Here is an 18611-nt window from a genome sequence, read left to right on the forward strand (position 1 = left end):
CAAGGTTTGGGGGGGGGGGTTTGGATACTGCACAGGGACCTTAATTCTCCCAAGGTCTTATGAGAGGCTCTGGCTATTCTCTTGCCTGTGCTCTGATATATGGATGACTACAGACCTTCCTCTCTGCCCTGGAGCTGAGGAGGGTCCCTCTATGGTAGTATGGGGGCCCAGACTGCGACCTGGATCTGAGTGTGGGCAAATAGCAGAGTCCTGCCCCAGGGAGAGCAGAGAGACCTCTGCAGTCTCCCCTGACTCCCTTACCGTCTGTGGGCTGGGAGTTCTGGAAGTGCTGGGTGACTTCACTGATTTCTGCTGCAGGTTCTCACTGTAGGGCTGCTCTGAGGTTGGTGAAGCAGAGTTCTCTCACCACCCCTTCAAGCTGTCCCTGGTGATCCCTGGGCTAAGAGGTCTGGAAACCACCCCCTCTGCTACAGACCCAGGTGCCCCCAGGGATCCAGGTGCTTGGCATGGCTGCACTGAGGCAGAGTTTTCTTATCACCTCTAGAAGGGCACTTTTAAGTACCCTTTTTGCTGAACAGACCCATGTCTCTATGCTGCCCAATGCAATGCTGCCCTTACATGAATTATATTCTATGTTAATATGTATGGCAGAGTTATATATCAGGTTTCCTTTTCCTCACTCCTCTATCCCTTCTTCCTTTTTGCTTGTAATAGTTTTTCAATGAACTGACTCTCATTGTTTAAATGTTTTTAGCACCTGAACTCATTAAAGGGCAGTTTTCTGAGGTCTTTGGCTGGTCCACAGTCCTTCCTTAGATGTAAACTGGATTCTTGACAAGAGCTTAGTGTATTTACAGCCTCATTTAATCTGGGAGAGTATGACACCAAGAACTCAGTTATAGAAAGCAAGGTTGAATAGGACAACCTTTTGTTCTCCCAGAAGGAACTCCCTTATGTCAGAGCACTATCTCAAAACAGTGGGTAACACATGTTATCTTGAGACTTTTGGAATTGTAGTTGATCATTGTATCAATTATGTTTTAAAGTTTTGTTTCTACCATATAAATTGTTCTCCTGGTTCTGTTCACCTCACTCTGCATCAGTTCATATAGGTCCTGATTTTGTGGAGGACTCAACAATCTTTGCTGCATGACTTCTTCCAAATGCATTTAACAGTATAGGAATAGGAAGATAGTGAATATAACCCATGGTTTAGGCTTGACAGGATGTGAACAATAATATGGGGTAAAGAACAAAGGGAGATGTCAAGGTACATAGTTTAACTGTTTAAAAGTTGACTAGGAAGAGAGGAAAGTGAGGCAAAAGCAATAAAAAATGTTTTTGGAGAGTGATAGAAAATTGGAAGTCCAGGAGGTCAGAATTTCAGAATTGAAAATCATAGCAGTAGCATAGATATGGGTTATGATAAGATCCCTATAGATTACTAAGCTAGAGTGAAGAAATAAGTCAAGCAAGTTGTGAAAGTTGATAGATTAGTATGCCAGGGTATTAAAGAGGACATTATCTATCTATCTCCCTATCTCTCTACCTACCTATTTATCTATCTTAGGAAAAGAGCAAGGGGTGAGGTGGAGAGCAAAAACATATACCCAATACTGAACTCCTTAAAAAAGAGTTTGAATGATTTGAAGAGCAGTGAATTAGAGTCACAGGAATTTAAACAAGATGATTGATATAGACAGAGCAGACCTCAAAAGAGGAGAGATCACAGAGGGAGGTTCTAGAGGGGTCAATGGGCAATAAAAAGTAGAATGACTCTTCTTGATATTAGGACAAGAAAGAAGAAGAATCTCACAGTAGAGAGGGCAACCAGTTATAGAGATGGTGTCTTTTGGAGCAGGGTCAGGAACATCAGAAGATGGAATGAATATAAGGTGAAAGGTCCAGAATGAAGGATAACTTGTTAAGAGTAGAGATTCCAGTGAGCACAATGGAATGAGAGGGTAGAGGAGACTACATGGATAGGAATGAGAGTTTTATAAATAGTCAAATTAATTACAAAGGATATATGAAGGAAGATGCTATCTGCATCCAGAGAAAGAGTTGATAAACAGAAGTATCTATAGAATAGTTTTACCTTCATACACACACACACACACACACACACACACACACATATATGTTTATGTCTAATAGTAGCCATATCTTAGGGAAGGGGAGATGGAGAAGGGAGCAGAAAAAAGGGGGAAAAAAGTTGCATAATAACTTCATTTTATATTTAAAAGGAATTGTGAATTGTATACAATAGATTTTCAGCTTCATATACAATCACCTTTTTTCTTTTCTACTATATTATAGTTTGTTTTATTTCTTAAGCTCAGAATAAAATAAAATTAGTTTAAAAAGAAGAGGGAGAGGTGGGAGAAGAAGGCTTTTTTACTTGGGTGAATGATAACATTTTTTACATTTTTCTAGTGCTTCATTTAAAGATATTTCATGTTCAGTACTATAGTACAATATTCCTTTTCAGGCATGGTTTGAATCAGATTATGACTGAACATTTTCCACATCTGAGAAATTGTGATTCTGAGATAGGGAAAGAGCCCTGGACGTGGGAGTTAGACATCAGTACTATTATCTCTTTCATAAACATTGAATGTAGCCACTTTCTCTCTCTGAGCCTCAGTTTCTCAGTGTGTAAAATGAAGATAATAAGAATTGTATTTGTTCAAGGGATTACAGTCCTAAATGGGAGATAGGGAAGGAATTTATTAATATCTAAAAATCTTGGTTTAATCTGCTTCCTATGGTCATCTTACATGGACCTAATGTTTCAGGAAAAATAGCCTGCTAAGTGTTCTTTACTCAAATTTCCTTCCTGTCTCTCTGCTTTTGCACAACCTGTCCCCCTTGTCTGGATCACATCCCTACCAGACGCTCAAACTTTCTTCAAAATTGAACTCATGTTACTTTTGACCTTTCTTAATCTCTAAAGCTGTTAGGACTTGTATCATTACTTAGTTTCTTATCTCTGTGTTGCATCCTTCCAGGTTATATAATACTGTATATTATAAATAATAATAAAAGCAGCTAATATTTATATACTTTTTGGGAGGCTCTATAAATATAATGTCACACATCCTCACAATAACTCTGGGAGGCAGGTATTATTTTCCCAAACAATTGAGGAAACTGAGATAAACAGAGGTGAAATGCCTTGTCCAGGACCATACAGATAATAAGTGTCTGAGGTCAGATTTGAATCCAGGTCTTCCTGATTCCATTTCAGGCTCCTTATCTATTGCTATCACCTAGCTACAAACATAAGGTCTTTATTTTGTTTTGACTTTCGTATTCTCAGGGTCTAGTACAGTGCCTTATCCTGAGGTAGTAAGTGAACAACCATTTATTAAAAACTTATTTTGTCCCAGACACTGTGCTAGACCATGTGGATGTAAAGAAAAACAAAAATAATGCCTGCCCACAAGTAACTTACATTTTAAATGAAGGGAGACAACATGTACATACAAATAATCTGAGAGGAGAAAGCACTAACAGTTGGGAGAACCAGGGAAAACCTCCTTAACAGGTGAGATCTGCATTTAGTTTTTTCTCTTTTATTTGTTTTGATTTTTATTTTTTTGCAAGGCATTGGGGCTAAGTGACTTGCCCAAGGTCATACAGCTAGGTAATTATTAAGTGTCTGAGGCCAAATTTGAACTCAGGTCCTCCTGACTCCAGAACTGGCTATCTAGATACCTAACTGCCCCTGCATTTAGTCTTGAAGGAAGTCAAGAAACCCAGGAGGTAAAAGTGAGGAGGGAAGTCATTGCAGGTATGGAGGACAGTCAATGAGAAGATATGGAGATAGAAGTTAAGTATGTTATTTGAGGAACTTAAAGTGAACCAGAGTTATTAAATCATACAGTGTGTGAAGAGAAACAAAACATTAGAAGACTGGAAACTTTGAAAGGGACCAGGTTGTGAAGGACTGCAGATGTCCAACAGAGATATTTGACCTTTTGTGTAATGGGGAGCCATTAGAGATCAGGGAAATGACATGGTCACACCTGAACTTTTGAAACATTACCTTGGGGGCAGCTAAGTGGAGCCCTGGATAAGGCACCAGGTCTGGAATCAGGAGGATCTGTTTTCAAATTTGGTCTCAGACACTAGCTGTGTGACCCTGGGCAAGACACTCTCGACTGCCTCAAAAAAAAAGAAAAAAGAAAGAAAAACATCACCCTAGCAACCAAGTAGAAAATGTCTTGGGGTGGGAAAACATTCTAGGTACTTAATAGACATTGTTGAATTAAATTGTATCCCATTTTTCCTTAACGGACAGGGATTAGAGATGATATTAGGAAAAAATAATTTTTCACTAAAGCAGACAGTTATGAAACTGAGACCCACAGAATCCACCTCATGTAGATTCAGGTTCCATGACTAGTCAGTACCTTTTACTGCTTTGGACTGTGCCATCAGTGACAGTATTAATGCCATTTGCTTTTCCTCTTTAGGCGCTTGATGTCACTCAGGGAGAACCAGGCTACCAGACAATGGCAGTACAGTGAGATCTGCATGGGGCGTGGGCAGACATGCATGTTTCCAGGCATGATCAACAACTATTATCAGTACATCATTTCCTTTGCTGAAGATGAGGCAGGTAAAGTTTCAATGTAGTTTCAGCTACAGAGGTTGACCTTCTATTTGATACCTAGGAGTAGTTTTTTTAAAAATTTTTTTGTTTTTCCAATAACATGCAGTGGTAGTTTCCACCAGTCATTTTCTTGGTGAGTTTTACATTTTTCTTCCTCCCTCCCTCCCTTCCCTTCCTCCTCCCCCGTAAGAAAGCAATCTAATAAAGGCTCTACATGTGCTAAACATACATCCATATTAATCATGTTGTAAAAAAAAAGAATCAAAACCAAATGGAAGAAAAATATTAGAAAGAAAAAATAATATAATACATAAGAAACTTTAAAAAATTGAAGATAGTAAACTTTGGTCTGCATCTAAACTTCACAGTTTCCTCTCTGGATATGGATGGTATTTTCCATCACAAGTCTTTCAGAATTGTCTTTGATTATTGTACTGCTGAAATGAACTAGTCCATCATGGTTGATCATCATCCAATGTTGTTGTTAGTGTGTATAATGTTAATCTACTTCTGCTCATTTCATTCAGCTTCAGTTCAGAAAGTCTTTTCAGGCTTTTCTGAAGTTCCATCCTTCATGATTTTTTTATATAACAATATACCACATTCATATACCACAATTTGTTCAGCCTTTCCTCAATTGGTGGGCATTCCCCTCAGTTTCTAATTCTTTTCCATCACAAAAAGAGCTGCTATGAATAGTTTTGTACATGTGTTTTGTTTTGTTTTTTACCATTTTTCATGATCTCTTTGAGATACGACCTAGAAGTGGTATTGCTAATGAAAGGGTATGCATAGTTTTATTGCCTTTTGAGCATAATTCCAAATTATTCTAGGAGTAGTTTTAATGTATTTTAATGTATTTAATGTATTTTATTTAAAGTTATGTATATAACTTCTTTAAAAAATCATTGATGTTTAAAAAGAAATCACAGACATTTTTCAAAACAACAAAAACCAACAATCAGGTAAACAATTATTTCTAAGCAGATTTACTATGTTTTAATAAGTATTTCTGCTTTTATCCAATAAAGCCCAGATGTTACTTCTAGCTTAGGTAGGAGAAAATTACTGCCTTTGTAGCATTGGACAATTCATATCACATATTCAAATCTGTTTCCTTTTTCTTTAAAATGGGAGATTGAACTATCATCCCTAAAGCCATTGCTGTCCAACTCTGATGTTTTCTATTATCTGATAGGAGTTAGGAGATGTAGGTTCTGGTCTCCTTCAGCCACTAACTGGTATTGTAGTTTTCTCAAATAGCAAATGAAGTTTTTTTGAGCCCTCTGCCATACCTGTGGCTCTAGAGCAGAGTGCTTCATCTGATTCTAAAGTCCTTTCCAGTGTGGTTAGATATTTGATTGTATAAGTTACATGAGACTTGTTTAAAGGCACTTTGCCTGATAGACATCTTCCTCAGGAAAAACTATAACTCCTTAAGAGAAGAGGAGGGAATGTATCCTTGCTGGAGAGGAATAGGGGAACTGTTGCCTACATGAAGAGTTTTGGATGATGCCTCACTTTCAGATAGCCATCTCTCCAGTGTGTAACTGAGAACTGGTAGAATAATGGTCTCTCTTGGAATTATTACTCCAGGCCTGTAGACAAGAGATTATCTGCAAGGTTTGTTAAGCTAGAGAAAGAGGTCATTTAGGGTATATTATTATTTACCCTCCTTACTGTAGAGCAGTGGTGTCAACTTCAAATAGAAGAGCCACTAAACATGAAGTTCCCTGCCAGAGGCATGACTGACTTAGAAAATGATATTAACATTATCTATGATCTAATATATTTTTATTTATTTTTATTAAATTTCTCTATTATATTTTTAGTCTGGCTCAGGCCTCAAGATGTCCTTTGGTTTTGTGTTTGATACCTCTGCAGTAAAGGAAAAATGACAAGCATTGGACTTAGAATGGATTCGCTCTTTAGGTCTGAGTTTGTTTATTAATCTGTAAAATGCGTTTAAAGTAATGGAGGTGATAGTACTAGTGTGCTATCAGTGAGCTAGTGTGGTCAGACCACATCTACAATACCACATATAACAAACTGTAATATTATTCTGGGTATCACATTTTAGAAAGCATATTGACAAATTGAAGCCCATCAAGAGGGGGATGACTGGGAAATACAAGGCCTAGAGACTATGTCTTAAAAAGAGATAAAGGACCTGGGGATGTTTGGCTTATTAAAGAGAAAATTGGTAGGGGCTGGGGTAAGGGACATGAGAGCTGCCTTCAAGAATCCAAAGGGACATCATTAGAAGAGAGAGATGTAATTTGCTTTTCTTGGCCACAAAGGGCAGGCAATACTTAGGGCAAAAAGAGAAAAGAAGAAAGCTCATTTTAACTTGAGAAACTAAAAATATTCAACAACCAGATCTATTTAAAGATGGATATCTTTAAGTGGTGGCCAGGTGAATCAACTGTTGGTAATATTAAAGGAGGGGATGATGACTTTCCAGGAAGGTTAAGGCTTGATACCCACTGAGGTCATTTCCTGATCTGAAGAACTATCCTATATTGTGGGAGAGTAACACTTTCATGAGCTACCCTAATCGAGTTGTCTTGAGGAATGTACTTTGCAATTCATTAAAGTGTGTTATAACTATTATCATTATTGCCAAGATGACATTATTGATCTAATCTCAACAGATAGTTTTCTCTGAATTTTTATCCTAGGTAGCAGGGATGGATTACCCCAATTCATCCACAAACTCTCTTCTTGCTGCCTTTTATGGTCTGCTCCAGTTTAGTGAGGCAATTTATGTTCATGTAGAGAGAGCACAGAGCTTATTAGACAGGATTAGACTCAGAATGTTGGCCTCTGTGGTTACATCCTGCTTGGGCCAAGCAAGCACGGATGGGATCCTGGAAAATAGCTAAGACCCAGGGAAGCCATCAGAAATTAACATTACCAAGGCACTGACAGTTGGGTGTTTTCCGTGTGAGCCCTTGAGCCCAATTCATGGGCTGACTTCACTAATCCAAAGATTAAGAAGAACTGAGAACTGAGTCATTTTCTCCAAAGGACCTGGACCAAAGAGTTCATGGCTATGCTAATTAGGTCTATAAATTTTGCCTGTACAAATGAATGTCTTTTCCAGCTGATTAAGACAATCATCCCTTTAAATAGCTGGCTGTGCTTTGTGCTAATTAGGCTTAGTACTTGTTCATAATTCCACCCACAGGCATTTCTAGACCTTTTCCAAATGGTCCAGGCAGGACTCCAAAGGCTGCCTGTAGGAGCTGTTTGTCCTGTTTTATATCCTGAGAGGCTGAGTTGGGGGAGAACAGAACTGGTCATGAGTCTCCTGTACTATTATCAGGAAGCAGCTATGAGGGATGTGTTCAATGCTTAGAATTACTCTTCTCATCTTAGAAATCTCATTATTTATAATTGTGGGAAAGGCTGGTTATTTTTGATACCTTAAGTTAAAAAAGGGGAGAAAGATGGAATGATTAGGTTGTAGGCCTGCCTTGGATGTGGAGGATGGTGTGGTAGGATTTGGCCTGTGGCCAGGGTTAGGGTTGGCTTGGATTAGAGGTCAATTTGGAGTCTTTCAGCAGAAGTATTTTTTTCCCCTTGCGGTAAGTTAAGAAGACCTGAAAATAACTTATTATTTTGAATTCCTTAGCTTCTTGCTTTAGTGACAATCTCTTCTACTATCCCAGAAGAATACCCATGCTAGAATAATTGTGAAAGTCACAAATCCATAGAGATAGAAATATTTTGTGTTGTTGGTGTTATGTTGTGTTTTGTTTTGAAGTAAGGCAGGAGGAGAGCACACCAAGAAGTTATATATCTGAAGTCTACAAGGTGCAGAAGGAAGGAAATAGGTGATAAGAGGACTTCCTTTTTTTGTTTGTTTGGTTCCTCCTATTCATTCACTTATTCAATTATCTTGATTTATTAATTCATCTAAATTTTCTGCTCATTCAGCTATTTATTCATCTTTTCATTCATTTATTTATTTGCCTATCTAGTTATTTATTCAGCCATTCAGTAATTCATCTATTTATTCATTAAGTAATTTATCTAATTATTTGCTTATTGAATCTTCCAATATCAAAGAGACTAGAAGATCAGTGACCTGATCTCAATACTGATCTGCATGAAAGCTTTAATCTGTGCTCTCTTTTTCCCATCTGGACCAATTCACCTCTTACAAGGTAGCCTGGACTAACCCCCAATTTATAGTGTCCATTCCCCCAATGCTAACTATATTGTCACTAGACTAAGGATAGACATTAAATGAGCTTTAGTCCTACTATTCCTCATAACTTCTGAACTCAGTCTATCTTACCAGCCTTAATCCTTCATTAGCAGGGCCACTGACCATGGATAATGCCACCATATCTAGTCCAAAGGGATGTTTAAAAAAATACAATAATCTTTTATTTGATTTAGTTCAATTCAGCAAACATTCACTAATGTAATAACAATAACTGGCCTAAAGATTTGCAAAAACATTTTACATATGAAATCTTAATTGAGCATTACAACAACCTTGTGAGGCAAGTGCTATTACTATGCCCATTTTACAAGGGAGAAACTGAGGCTGAGAGAGGTTAAGTGACTTGCCCAAGATACACTTCTACTAAGTGTCTAAAAGAGGAGCATCTAAAGTGTCTAAAGGAGGAGTGTCTAAAGTATCTAAAGGAGTCAGGTCTTTCTAACTGCAGGTCCAATGCTTTATCCACTGAGCTGCAAAGTTGCCTCACTTATTAAATGATTATTTAGTGCAAGGATAAAAAGATGAAAAATGACATGGTTACTGCCCTCAAAGAGTTTACAATTTAATAGGTGAACTTGGACATAAACATAAATAAAGATGATAAGAGGGATAATGTGGAAGGGGCAAAAGAGGGGCTTAGATCAAGTGCTTTAGGAAGGTTTAGGAAGGGGTAGAGCACTTTCATCTGGAGGGTTTGAGGAAGGTTTCATTTGAGGAAGTGAAATTTGAGCTAGGCCTTGAAAGAATAGAAGGATTTCAGTGTTCAGAGTTAAGAAAGGAGTGTATTCCAGGCATTGGAGAGATCATTCCACAGAAAACTGGCAAAAGCAAAGCAAGATCAGAGAACAGCTGGAATATTATAATGCTGGACTGTTATAGTACAAAATAAAGCGAGAAATGTAGGATGGAGCAAGATGGTAGAGGGCCTCAGATACCAAACTAAGGAGTTTATTTTTTCAATAGCCAATGGAGAACCTATGAAGGTTTTTGAGTAAGTTGCTTGATTAAATCTTTAGGATTTGAGCTCTTCCTTTTTCTGTACCCCCTACTAGTGCAAGCCTCTCTTCTTTCCTTTAGTAGTTTATACCAGCAATTGTTTCTGTTCTCTCAAATTTTCACACTCCACTGTCTTCTTATTACACTCAAAAATGCTCAAGGTCTCCCTTTCTTTCATTTCATTTAACCTTGCCAAGCCCAAACTATCATCCCTTATCTCACTTCCTTTACTGTAGAATATAGTCTAAATAGGGGCAGCTAGGTGGCGCAGTGGATAGAGCACTGGCCTTGGAGTCAGGAGTACCTGAGTTCAAATCCAGCCTCAGACACTTAATAATTACCTAGCTGTGTGGTCTTGGGCAAGCCACTGAGCCCCAATGTCTTGTAAAAACCAAAAAAAAAAAAAAAAAGAATATAGTCTAAATGCATGTCTTCTACATATACTTCTTACTCTTGTTCAGTTATTTCAGTAGTGTCTGATTTTTTGAGACCCCATTTGGATTTTTCTTGACAAGGATATTGGGATGGTTTTCCATTTCCTTCTTTAGTTCACTTTCCAGATGAGGAAACTGAACTAAACAGGGGTAAATGACTTACCCAGGGTCACATAGCTAGTACCTGGCTGAGACTAGATTTGAACTCAGGTCTTCCTGAATCCAGGCACAGTACTCTATTTATTGTGCCACTGTGAAAATAATGTCTGACCCTATCATTCAGATGAAAGTGTCTCTCAGAAGTTATTGGTGGTGTCTCTTATTTTTCAAATTTTGTGTGTGCGTGTGTGTATATGTATCTATGTATGCATATATATATTTCAATTAATAAGCATTTATTTTTATCTCTCTCAAAGCCTTCTTCCAGTTGAAAACTTTAAAAAAAACAGCTGTAAACATGCATAGTGAAACAAAACAAATTCCTGATTTGTCCATGTTCAAAAACATAAGTGACATTCTACACTTTGGCTCATCATCTTTGAGTAACATCATTAATACTTTGGTCTTCTGGAATCATAGTTGGTCACTGTGTTGATTGGAGATCTTACATCTTTCAGAGTTGTTTGTCTTTTTTTTTTGAAACTCTATCTTTTTTTGTTTTGTTTTGTTTTTTAAATTTATTTTTATTAAAGATATTATTTGAGTTTTACAATTTTCCCCCCCAATCTTGCTTCCCTGCCCCCCCCATGGAAAGCACTCTGTCAGTTTTTACTTTGTTTCCATGTTGTACCTTGATCCAAATTGGGTGTGATGAGAGAGAAATCATATCCTTAAAGAGAAGAGAAGTCTAAGAGGTAACAAGATCAAACAATAAGATATCTGTTTTTTTCTAAATTAAAGGGAATAGTCCTTGCACTTTGTTCAAACTCCACAGCTCCTTATCTGGATACAGATGGTACTCTCCTTTGCAGACAGCCTAAAATTGTTCCTGATTGTTGCACTGATGGAATGAGCAAGTCCTTCAAGGTTGAACATCACTCCCATGTTGCTGTTAGGGTGTACAGTGTTTTTCTGGTTCTGCTCATCTCACTCAGCATCAGTTCATGCAAATCCCTCCAGGTTTCCCTGAAATCCCATCCCTCCTGGTTTCTGATAGAACAATAGTGTTCCATGACATACATATGCCACAGTTTGCTAAGCCATTCCCCAATTGAAGGACATTTACTGGATTTCCAATTCTTTGCCACCACAAACAGGTCTGCTATAGATATTTTTGTACAAGTAATGTTTTTACCCTTTTTCCTCATCTCTTCAGGGTATAGACTCAGTAGTGGTATTGCTGCGTCAAAGGGTATGCACATTTTTGTTGCCCTTTGGGCATACTTCCAAATAGCTCTCCAGAAGGGTTGGATGAGTTCACAGCTCCACCAACAGTGTAATAGTGTCCCAGATTTCCCACATCCCTTCCAACAATGATCATTATCCTTCCTGGTCATACTGGCCAATCTGAGAGGTGTGAGGTGGTACCTCAGAGAAGCTTTAATTTGCATTTCTCTAATAATTAATGATTTAGAGCATTTTTTCATATGGCTATGGATTACTTTGATCTCCTCATCTGTAAACTGCCTTTGCATATCCTTTGACCATTTGTCAATTGGGGAATGGCTTTTTGTTTTAAAAATATGACTCAGTTCTCTGTATATTTTAGAAATGAGTCCTTTGTCAGAATCATTAGTTGTAAAGATTATATCCCAATGTACTACATTTCTTTTGATCTTGGTTACTTTGGTTTTATCTGTGCAAAAGCTTTTTAATTTAATGTAATCGAAATCATCTAATTGGTTTTTGGTGATGTTCTCCAACTCTTCCTTAGTCATAAACTGTTCCCCTTTCCATAGATCTGACAGGTAGACTAGTCCTTGATCTTCTAATTTGCTTATAGTATTGTTTTTTATGTCTATGTCCTGTAACCATTTGGATCTTCTTAGTAAAGGGTGTGAGGTGTTGGTCTAATCTAAGTTTCTTCCATACTAACTTCCAATTATCCCAGCAATTTTTATCAAAGAAGGAGTTTTTATCCCAATGGCCAGACTCTTTGGGTTCAGAGTTGTTTGTCTTTTCAGCGTTGTTACAGTATAAATTTTTCCCCTGACTCAGCTAACTTCACTCTGCATTATCTCATACACATTCCCCCAGGTTTCTCTGATACTTTTTGTTTTTTGTTTTTTCAAAGGCAATGGGATTAGGTGACTTGCCCAACATCACGCAGTTTATTAATTATTAAATGTCTGAAGTCACATTTGAATTCAGGTCCTTCTGACTCCAGGGCCTGTGCCACCTATTTTGCCCCTGACAAATTCTTTTTAAAAATTTTCTAATTTATTTATTTAAGGCAATGGGGTTAAGTGGCTTGCCCAAGGCCACACAGCTAGGTGTCTGAGGTCAGATTTGAACTCAGGTACTCCTGACTCCAGGGCTGGTGCTCTATCCACTGCGCCACCTAGCCGCCACCCCCCATAAATTCTCAATTGCTAAACCTTTTCTCAAGTCTTTATCTCTTTGACCTCTTTTGCAGCTTTTGACACTATTAACTCCCCCACATTCCATTTCTGGATACTCTCTCCTCTCCATGCTTCTGTCACTCAATCAAGAATTTATTAAGTGCCTACTATATGCTAGTAAGTGCAGGAATACAAAGAAAGGTTAAAACCTACCCTCAAGTAATTTACATTTTAATAAGGGAAACCATGGAAATAATTAGGTACATATAAGATCTGTATAGAGTTGATGAAAGGTAATCTGAGAGGGGAAGGCAATAATAATTAATAGAACAGAAAGATACTTCTTGTACTAGGTGAGATTTGAGTGTAATCTTCAAGGAAAGCTAGGAGGTAAAGGTGAGGAGGGAGATCAATCCAGGCATGGGGGAATACAGAGATGGGAGTCTCATTTTTAGAGGGAATAGCTGGATCTTAGGGGGTGTGAAGGGAAGTAATATGTAAGAACAACATTGTCAGGAGGAGCTTTATATGCCAAACAAGGGAGTCTCTATTGAAAATTGGAAGTAACAGAGACCCATTTATTGAGAGGGAGAGTGACATGGTTATTCTGCATTTTAGAAAAATCAACTTGACAGCTGAGTTGGGGATAGTCTGGAATGGGGAAAGACTTGAGGGAGGAGCACTAGCTTTTGTGACTTTGCTCTCTCCTGTTGTGTTTTTTTAATAAATGCATAATTTATTTTTAACATTTTAAAAAAGTTTTTGAGTTTACATTCTTTAACTCCCTCCAGTTCCTCCTCTATGCATTGAGATTAGCAATATATCAATTATACATGTGAAGTCACGCAGAATACATTTCTATATTAGTCATGTCACAAAAAAGCAAAAAAAATGAAAACATGCTTCAATTTGCATTCAGATTCCATCTTTTTTCTGGAGGTGATTGGCACACAATATTGCTATAACTATGTATATTCTTCTGGGTCTTCTTTCTTCACTTTACCTCAGTCCATATAAGTCTTCTCATGTTCTTCTAAAACCATCCTGCTTGTCTTTTTATAGAAAGGGAATATTCCATCACAATCCTATATCATAACTTGTTCATCCTTTCCTCAATCCAATTCCCTCCATTTCCAATTCCTTGCTATAATGGTTCATTTCTTTTTTTGTTTGTTTTTTAATTTATTTAAGGGCCTGTGGGGTTAAGTGACTTGCCCAAGGTCACACAGCTAGGCAATAATTAAGTGTCTGAGGTCAAATTTGAACTCAGGTCCTCCTGGCTCCAGGGCCAGTACTCTATCCACTGTGCCACCTAGCTGCCCCCTCATGTTCCATTTCTTGTCTGATATTCCTTCTCAGGATCCTTTCCTGGATTATCATACATATCCTATCTAAAAAAATATGGGTATACCCAAAGTCTTTTCCTTGGATTCATTTCTCTCTTTGCATTCTCTAGGTCATTGATGTCAAAGTCAACTAGAAGCAGGGACCATTAATCTGTACAAAAAGATCCCAATGACCTGCATGTTGGTTTGGGTTTTCAAAATGTCTTATCTACATTTTAATGCATTTTTACCTTTTTTTATTAAATATTTCCCAGTTGCATTTTAATCTGGTTCTAGTCTCAGTCGGGGTGTTTGGGGCCACATGTAGCAGCTAGGGGATAACAATGTCTTGACAGTTCTGCTGTAGGTGATCTCATTACTTTCCATGAGTTCAATAATTATCTTGGTATGGTATATTCCCATGTTCTATACAGTTTTCTTTGTGAAGTTCTCTGCAATTGGACATCTACATTTGTATTGACATCTCAAATTCAATGTTAAAAATGTACCTTTTCCCTCTTGAGTCTCTTTGCCCTTCTCCAATCTTGCCTTTTTCTATTAGGAATAAGGGGAACCAATATCTTTCCAATCATCCTGTTTGTAACATCATCCTTATTTAGGTTCCAGCACAGTATCTGACTGTCACATAGTGTCACTTGAGTGAGTGACTCAGTAGTCAATAAGTACTAGTAGATTGATTGATTCTTGACTTTTCTTTCTTCATCATACATCACATTCAATCAGTGGCCAAGGCTTATTGATTCCTCTTCCATAGAATCTCACTTTCATTCCTTTTTCTCTACTTATTTAGCCACTATCCTAGTTTAAGTTTAATTTCTCACCTGGACAATTGTAATTATCTCCTATTTTGATCTTTCTCCTCTACTATTCATCTTCCATACAGTTGGTTGGCCAAAATACTCTAAAGGATTAGAAAATGTATTCCTTTCACACAATTCTTCAAAGATTGTCCCATAACCTTTAGGAAAAAATATCAACTCCTTAAACTGATATTCTTCTCTCTTTAGAATTTAACAGTATCCTCTTTTTTCTGACATTTTTTTGACTACTCTCACTTCCCTTGTTTCCCCATAACTCCCTTTTAGGTGCTCTATGTCCAAGCTTAACAACTGCAATCTGCCCCCACATTCAACTAGCTACTTCCATCTCCATAGCTACTAACAAGCCATACCTAAATGGATCTGCTTGTCATTTCTATCTTGCAATTCTTTTTCTTCCTTCCAAGTTTAGCATAGATGCCACTTCCTCTGTGAAGCTTCCACTGATTCCTCTCTCCTTTCCCCAATTGCTAGGGATCTTACCCTTTTCAATATACCTTGTATTTGCTTACCTGTATACCTGTGCATTCCCCAGTAGAATGTAAGCTTCCTTGAGGAAATAGACTGTCTCCTTTCTGTCTTTTGACCTCAGCACACAGTAGATATTTGATAAATTTTGATTAGAATGGTCAGATTTGTGTATAAGTAATGTTTTTTGGGGGGGAGCTGTGTAAAAGATAAAATACAACTGGAAGGGGGAGGTGTGGGAGAAGCGAAGAGACTGGTTTTGGGAAACCAATAAAATAATTGAGACTGGACTGGGATAATTTAGATCTGTGCTTATCTGCAGGCGGAGCATGAACTCTATGATTTCTCAGAAATCTCTTTTGCTGACTCTCTTAAATAGCTGCTTCAGCATCTGTATAAACACAGCTGCCTAATTGATACCATTGACATGTGTAGCCCACACCCTTCTTTTGTTCATAGCTCCACATCCCACCTCCTCAGTCAGTCATCATATTCAGTACTTATCCTGCCCATCCCAGAACTGAAGAATGCTCAAGCAGTTCATTCTAGTACAGGAGACAAGATTAATACTCTGAAACCGCAACAGCAAACAATACCAGATAGTATATAATTACCTAACTACTAAATTGTATAGGAAAGTCTAATAGTTCAGAGCTGCTCAAATATAGGATGAACTGCCTCAGGAATTTTCCATTCCTGTATATATTCAGGAGATCAGATAACTTAATGTTAGAGAGGGCATTTTTGATTAGGTACTGGGTGGATTGGACCAGGGTTTTTTTTGAGTGTGTCCTGGCCACCTGGTTAAGAAACTCTAGAATATTTGGTCTAAGATGGTGAAAGAGGTTGACTTCCTTTTGGAACACTGGCCCGTTGTCCAAATTGTATCCATCTGTCAAGGCCCAATTTGACTCAACTCTTCCTCAGCAATCTAGTGATCTCATCATTTTCTGAACTTCATCTTCTAAACTACATTTTTAGTCCAAAGCCTTGAATTTGAATCTTGTCTCTGATTCTTAATAGCTTGAGTGTCCATGGATGAGTCAATCATTTAACAACTTTGAATCTTAGTGTCCTCTGTAAAATGGGGATGCAAATAACATCTATCTCCCTTGAAGCATTGTTGTGATGAAAGGGATTTTTGCAAACTATTAAGTACATTTGAGGTATAAGCAGTATTATTATCATTCTATTTAGTGATTAAGTATACATTCTTATTTGTTGCTGATTGTTTCACTCTCTTATCTAAAGGGTAGGTCTGAATTAACTTTATCATCAACCCCAATGCCCAGTCTGGGTGTAGAGTGCTGGGTATAGAGTTAGTACTTTTTGAGGATTGATGACTATGTGGTATCTGGCTTGTTTTGGTGCTTGGGTGGGATCTACCATTCCCTAGATAAAAGAGTTACTTCTAATAGCCACCTGATTTAGTGGAAAGAAATCATGTTGGAATCAAAATACCTGGGTTCTAATTCTCAATACACTACTAACTCTCTTTGTGACCTTGGGTAAGTCTATTTACCTCTTTTGTCCTAAATGTCCTCATCTGAAAAATTAATAATAACTAATATTTATTTAACACTATAAGGTTTGTAAACACTTTACAGATATTATTTCATTTTATAATTACAAAGGATAACTTTTTTAATTTAAAAATAAAAGAAAATTATCTCATTTTATCCTTACAAGGACCCTAAGAAATAAGTGCTATTATTTTTTTTAACAGATGAGGAAACTGTAGCAAATAGCTATCAGGTGACTTACTTTGAGTCACAAGTCCATTAGTTAGTGCCTGAAGCAGGATTTGAAGTCATATCTTCTTGACTCCAGATCCAACATTCAAATCACTGTGTCATCTAGCAACCTCTAAATAAATGAGTTAGACTAGAAGATTTACAAGATGCCTTGCAATTTAAGCATCTGTGAGGTTAAGGTTTTATTGATTTATGACTTTATGTGGTGATTTAAGTTGTTTAGTAGTTAATTAAAATATTTCTAGCTTCATTTTACAGATGAGAAAGTTGAGGTTTATAAAGGTAAAATAATGTGCCTACTGTCTCATGGGTAGCTAAATGATTTGGTGCATAGAGCATCTGAGTTCTAATCTGGTCCCAGACACTTCTTTTGTTTGTTTTTTGTTTTTATTTTTAAAGATTTTATTTATTTTGTTTTACAATTCTTCCCCTAATCTTATTTCCCTCCCCCCACCCCACACAGAAGGCAATTTGCAAGTCTTTTTGTTCTGAATTTTTTTATTAAAGCTATTATTTGAGTTTTACAATTCCCCCAATCTTATTACCCCCCCACGGAAAGCAATCTGTCAGTCTTCTTTTTAAAATTTATTTTTATTAAAGATATTATTTGAGTTTTACACTTTTCCCCCAATCTTGCTTCCCTACCACCACAGACAGCACTCTGTCAGTCTTTACTTTGTTTCCTTCCATGTTGTACCTTGATCCAAATTGGGTATGATGAGAGAGAAATCATATCATTAAAGAGAAGAGAATTCCAAGAGGTAACAAGATCAGACAATAAGATTTGTTTTTTTCTAAATTAAAGGAAATAGTCCTTGTACTTTGTTCAAACTCCACAGCTCCTTATCTGGATACAGATGGTACTCTCCTTTGCAGACAACCCAAAATTGTTCCTGATTGTTGCACTGATGGAATGAGCAAGTCCTTCAAGGTTGAACATCACTCCCATGTTGCTGTTAGGGTGTACAGTGTTTTTCTGGTTCTGCTCATCTCACTCAGCATCAGTTCATGCAAATCCCTCCAGGTTTCCCATAGAACAATAGTGTTCCATGATATACATATGCCACAGTTTGCTAAGCCATTCCCTAATTGAAGGACATTTACTGGATTTCCAATTCTTTGCCACCACAAACAGGGCTGCTATAAATATTTTTGTACAAGTAATGTTTTTACCCTTTTTCCTCATCTCTTCAGGGTATAGACCCAGTAGTGGTATTGCTGGGTCAAAGGGTATGCACATTTTTGTTGCCCTTTGGGCATAGTTCCAAATAGCTCTCCAGAAGGGGTAGATGAGTTCACAGCTCCACCAACAGTTTGTTAAGCCATTCCTCAAATGAAGGATATTTACTTAATTTCTAATTCTTTTCCACCACAAACGGGGCTGCTATGAATATTTTTGGGTACAGATCCAGTAGTGGTATTGTTGGATCAAAGGGCATGTACATTTTTGTTGCCCTTTGGGTATAATTTTTAAT

General features: G+C 37.5%; 1 protein-coding gene across 1 annotated transcript in view; it reads left to right on the plus strand.

The window, feature by feature from the left end:
• Window positions 1–18611, plus strand: part of HHIPL1 (HHIP like 1) — a 111428-nt gene that overhangs the window by 49988 nt on the left and 42829 nt on the right. Inside the window, exon 6 of the mRNA XM_074213062.1 lies at window positions 4443–4588. Within this exon, the coding sequence (XP_074069163.1) occupies window positions 4443–4588 (146 nt within the window). The remainder of the gene's footprint in view (window positions 1–4442; window positions 4589–18611) is intronic.

The sequence above is a fragment of the Macrotis lagotis genome, chromosome 1 (assembly GCF_037893015.1).
Source record: "Macrotis lagotis isolate mMagLag1 chromosome 1, bilby.v1.9.chrom.fasta, whole genome shotgun sequence".
NCBI classification, from domain to species: domain Eukaryota; kingdom Metazoa; phylum Chordata; class Mammalia; order Peramelemorphia; family Peramelidae; genus Macrotis; species Macrotis lagotis.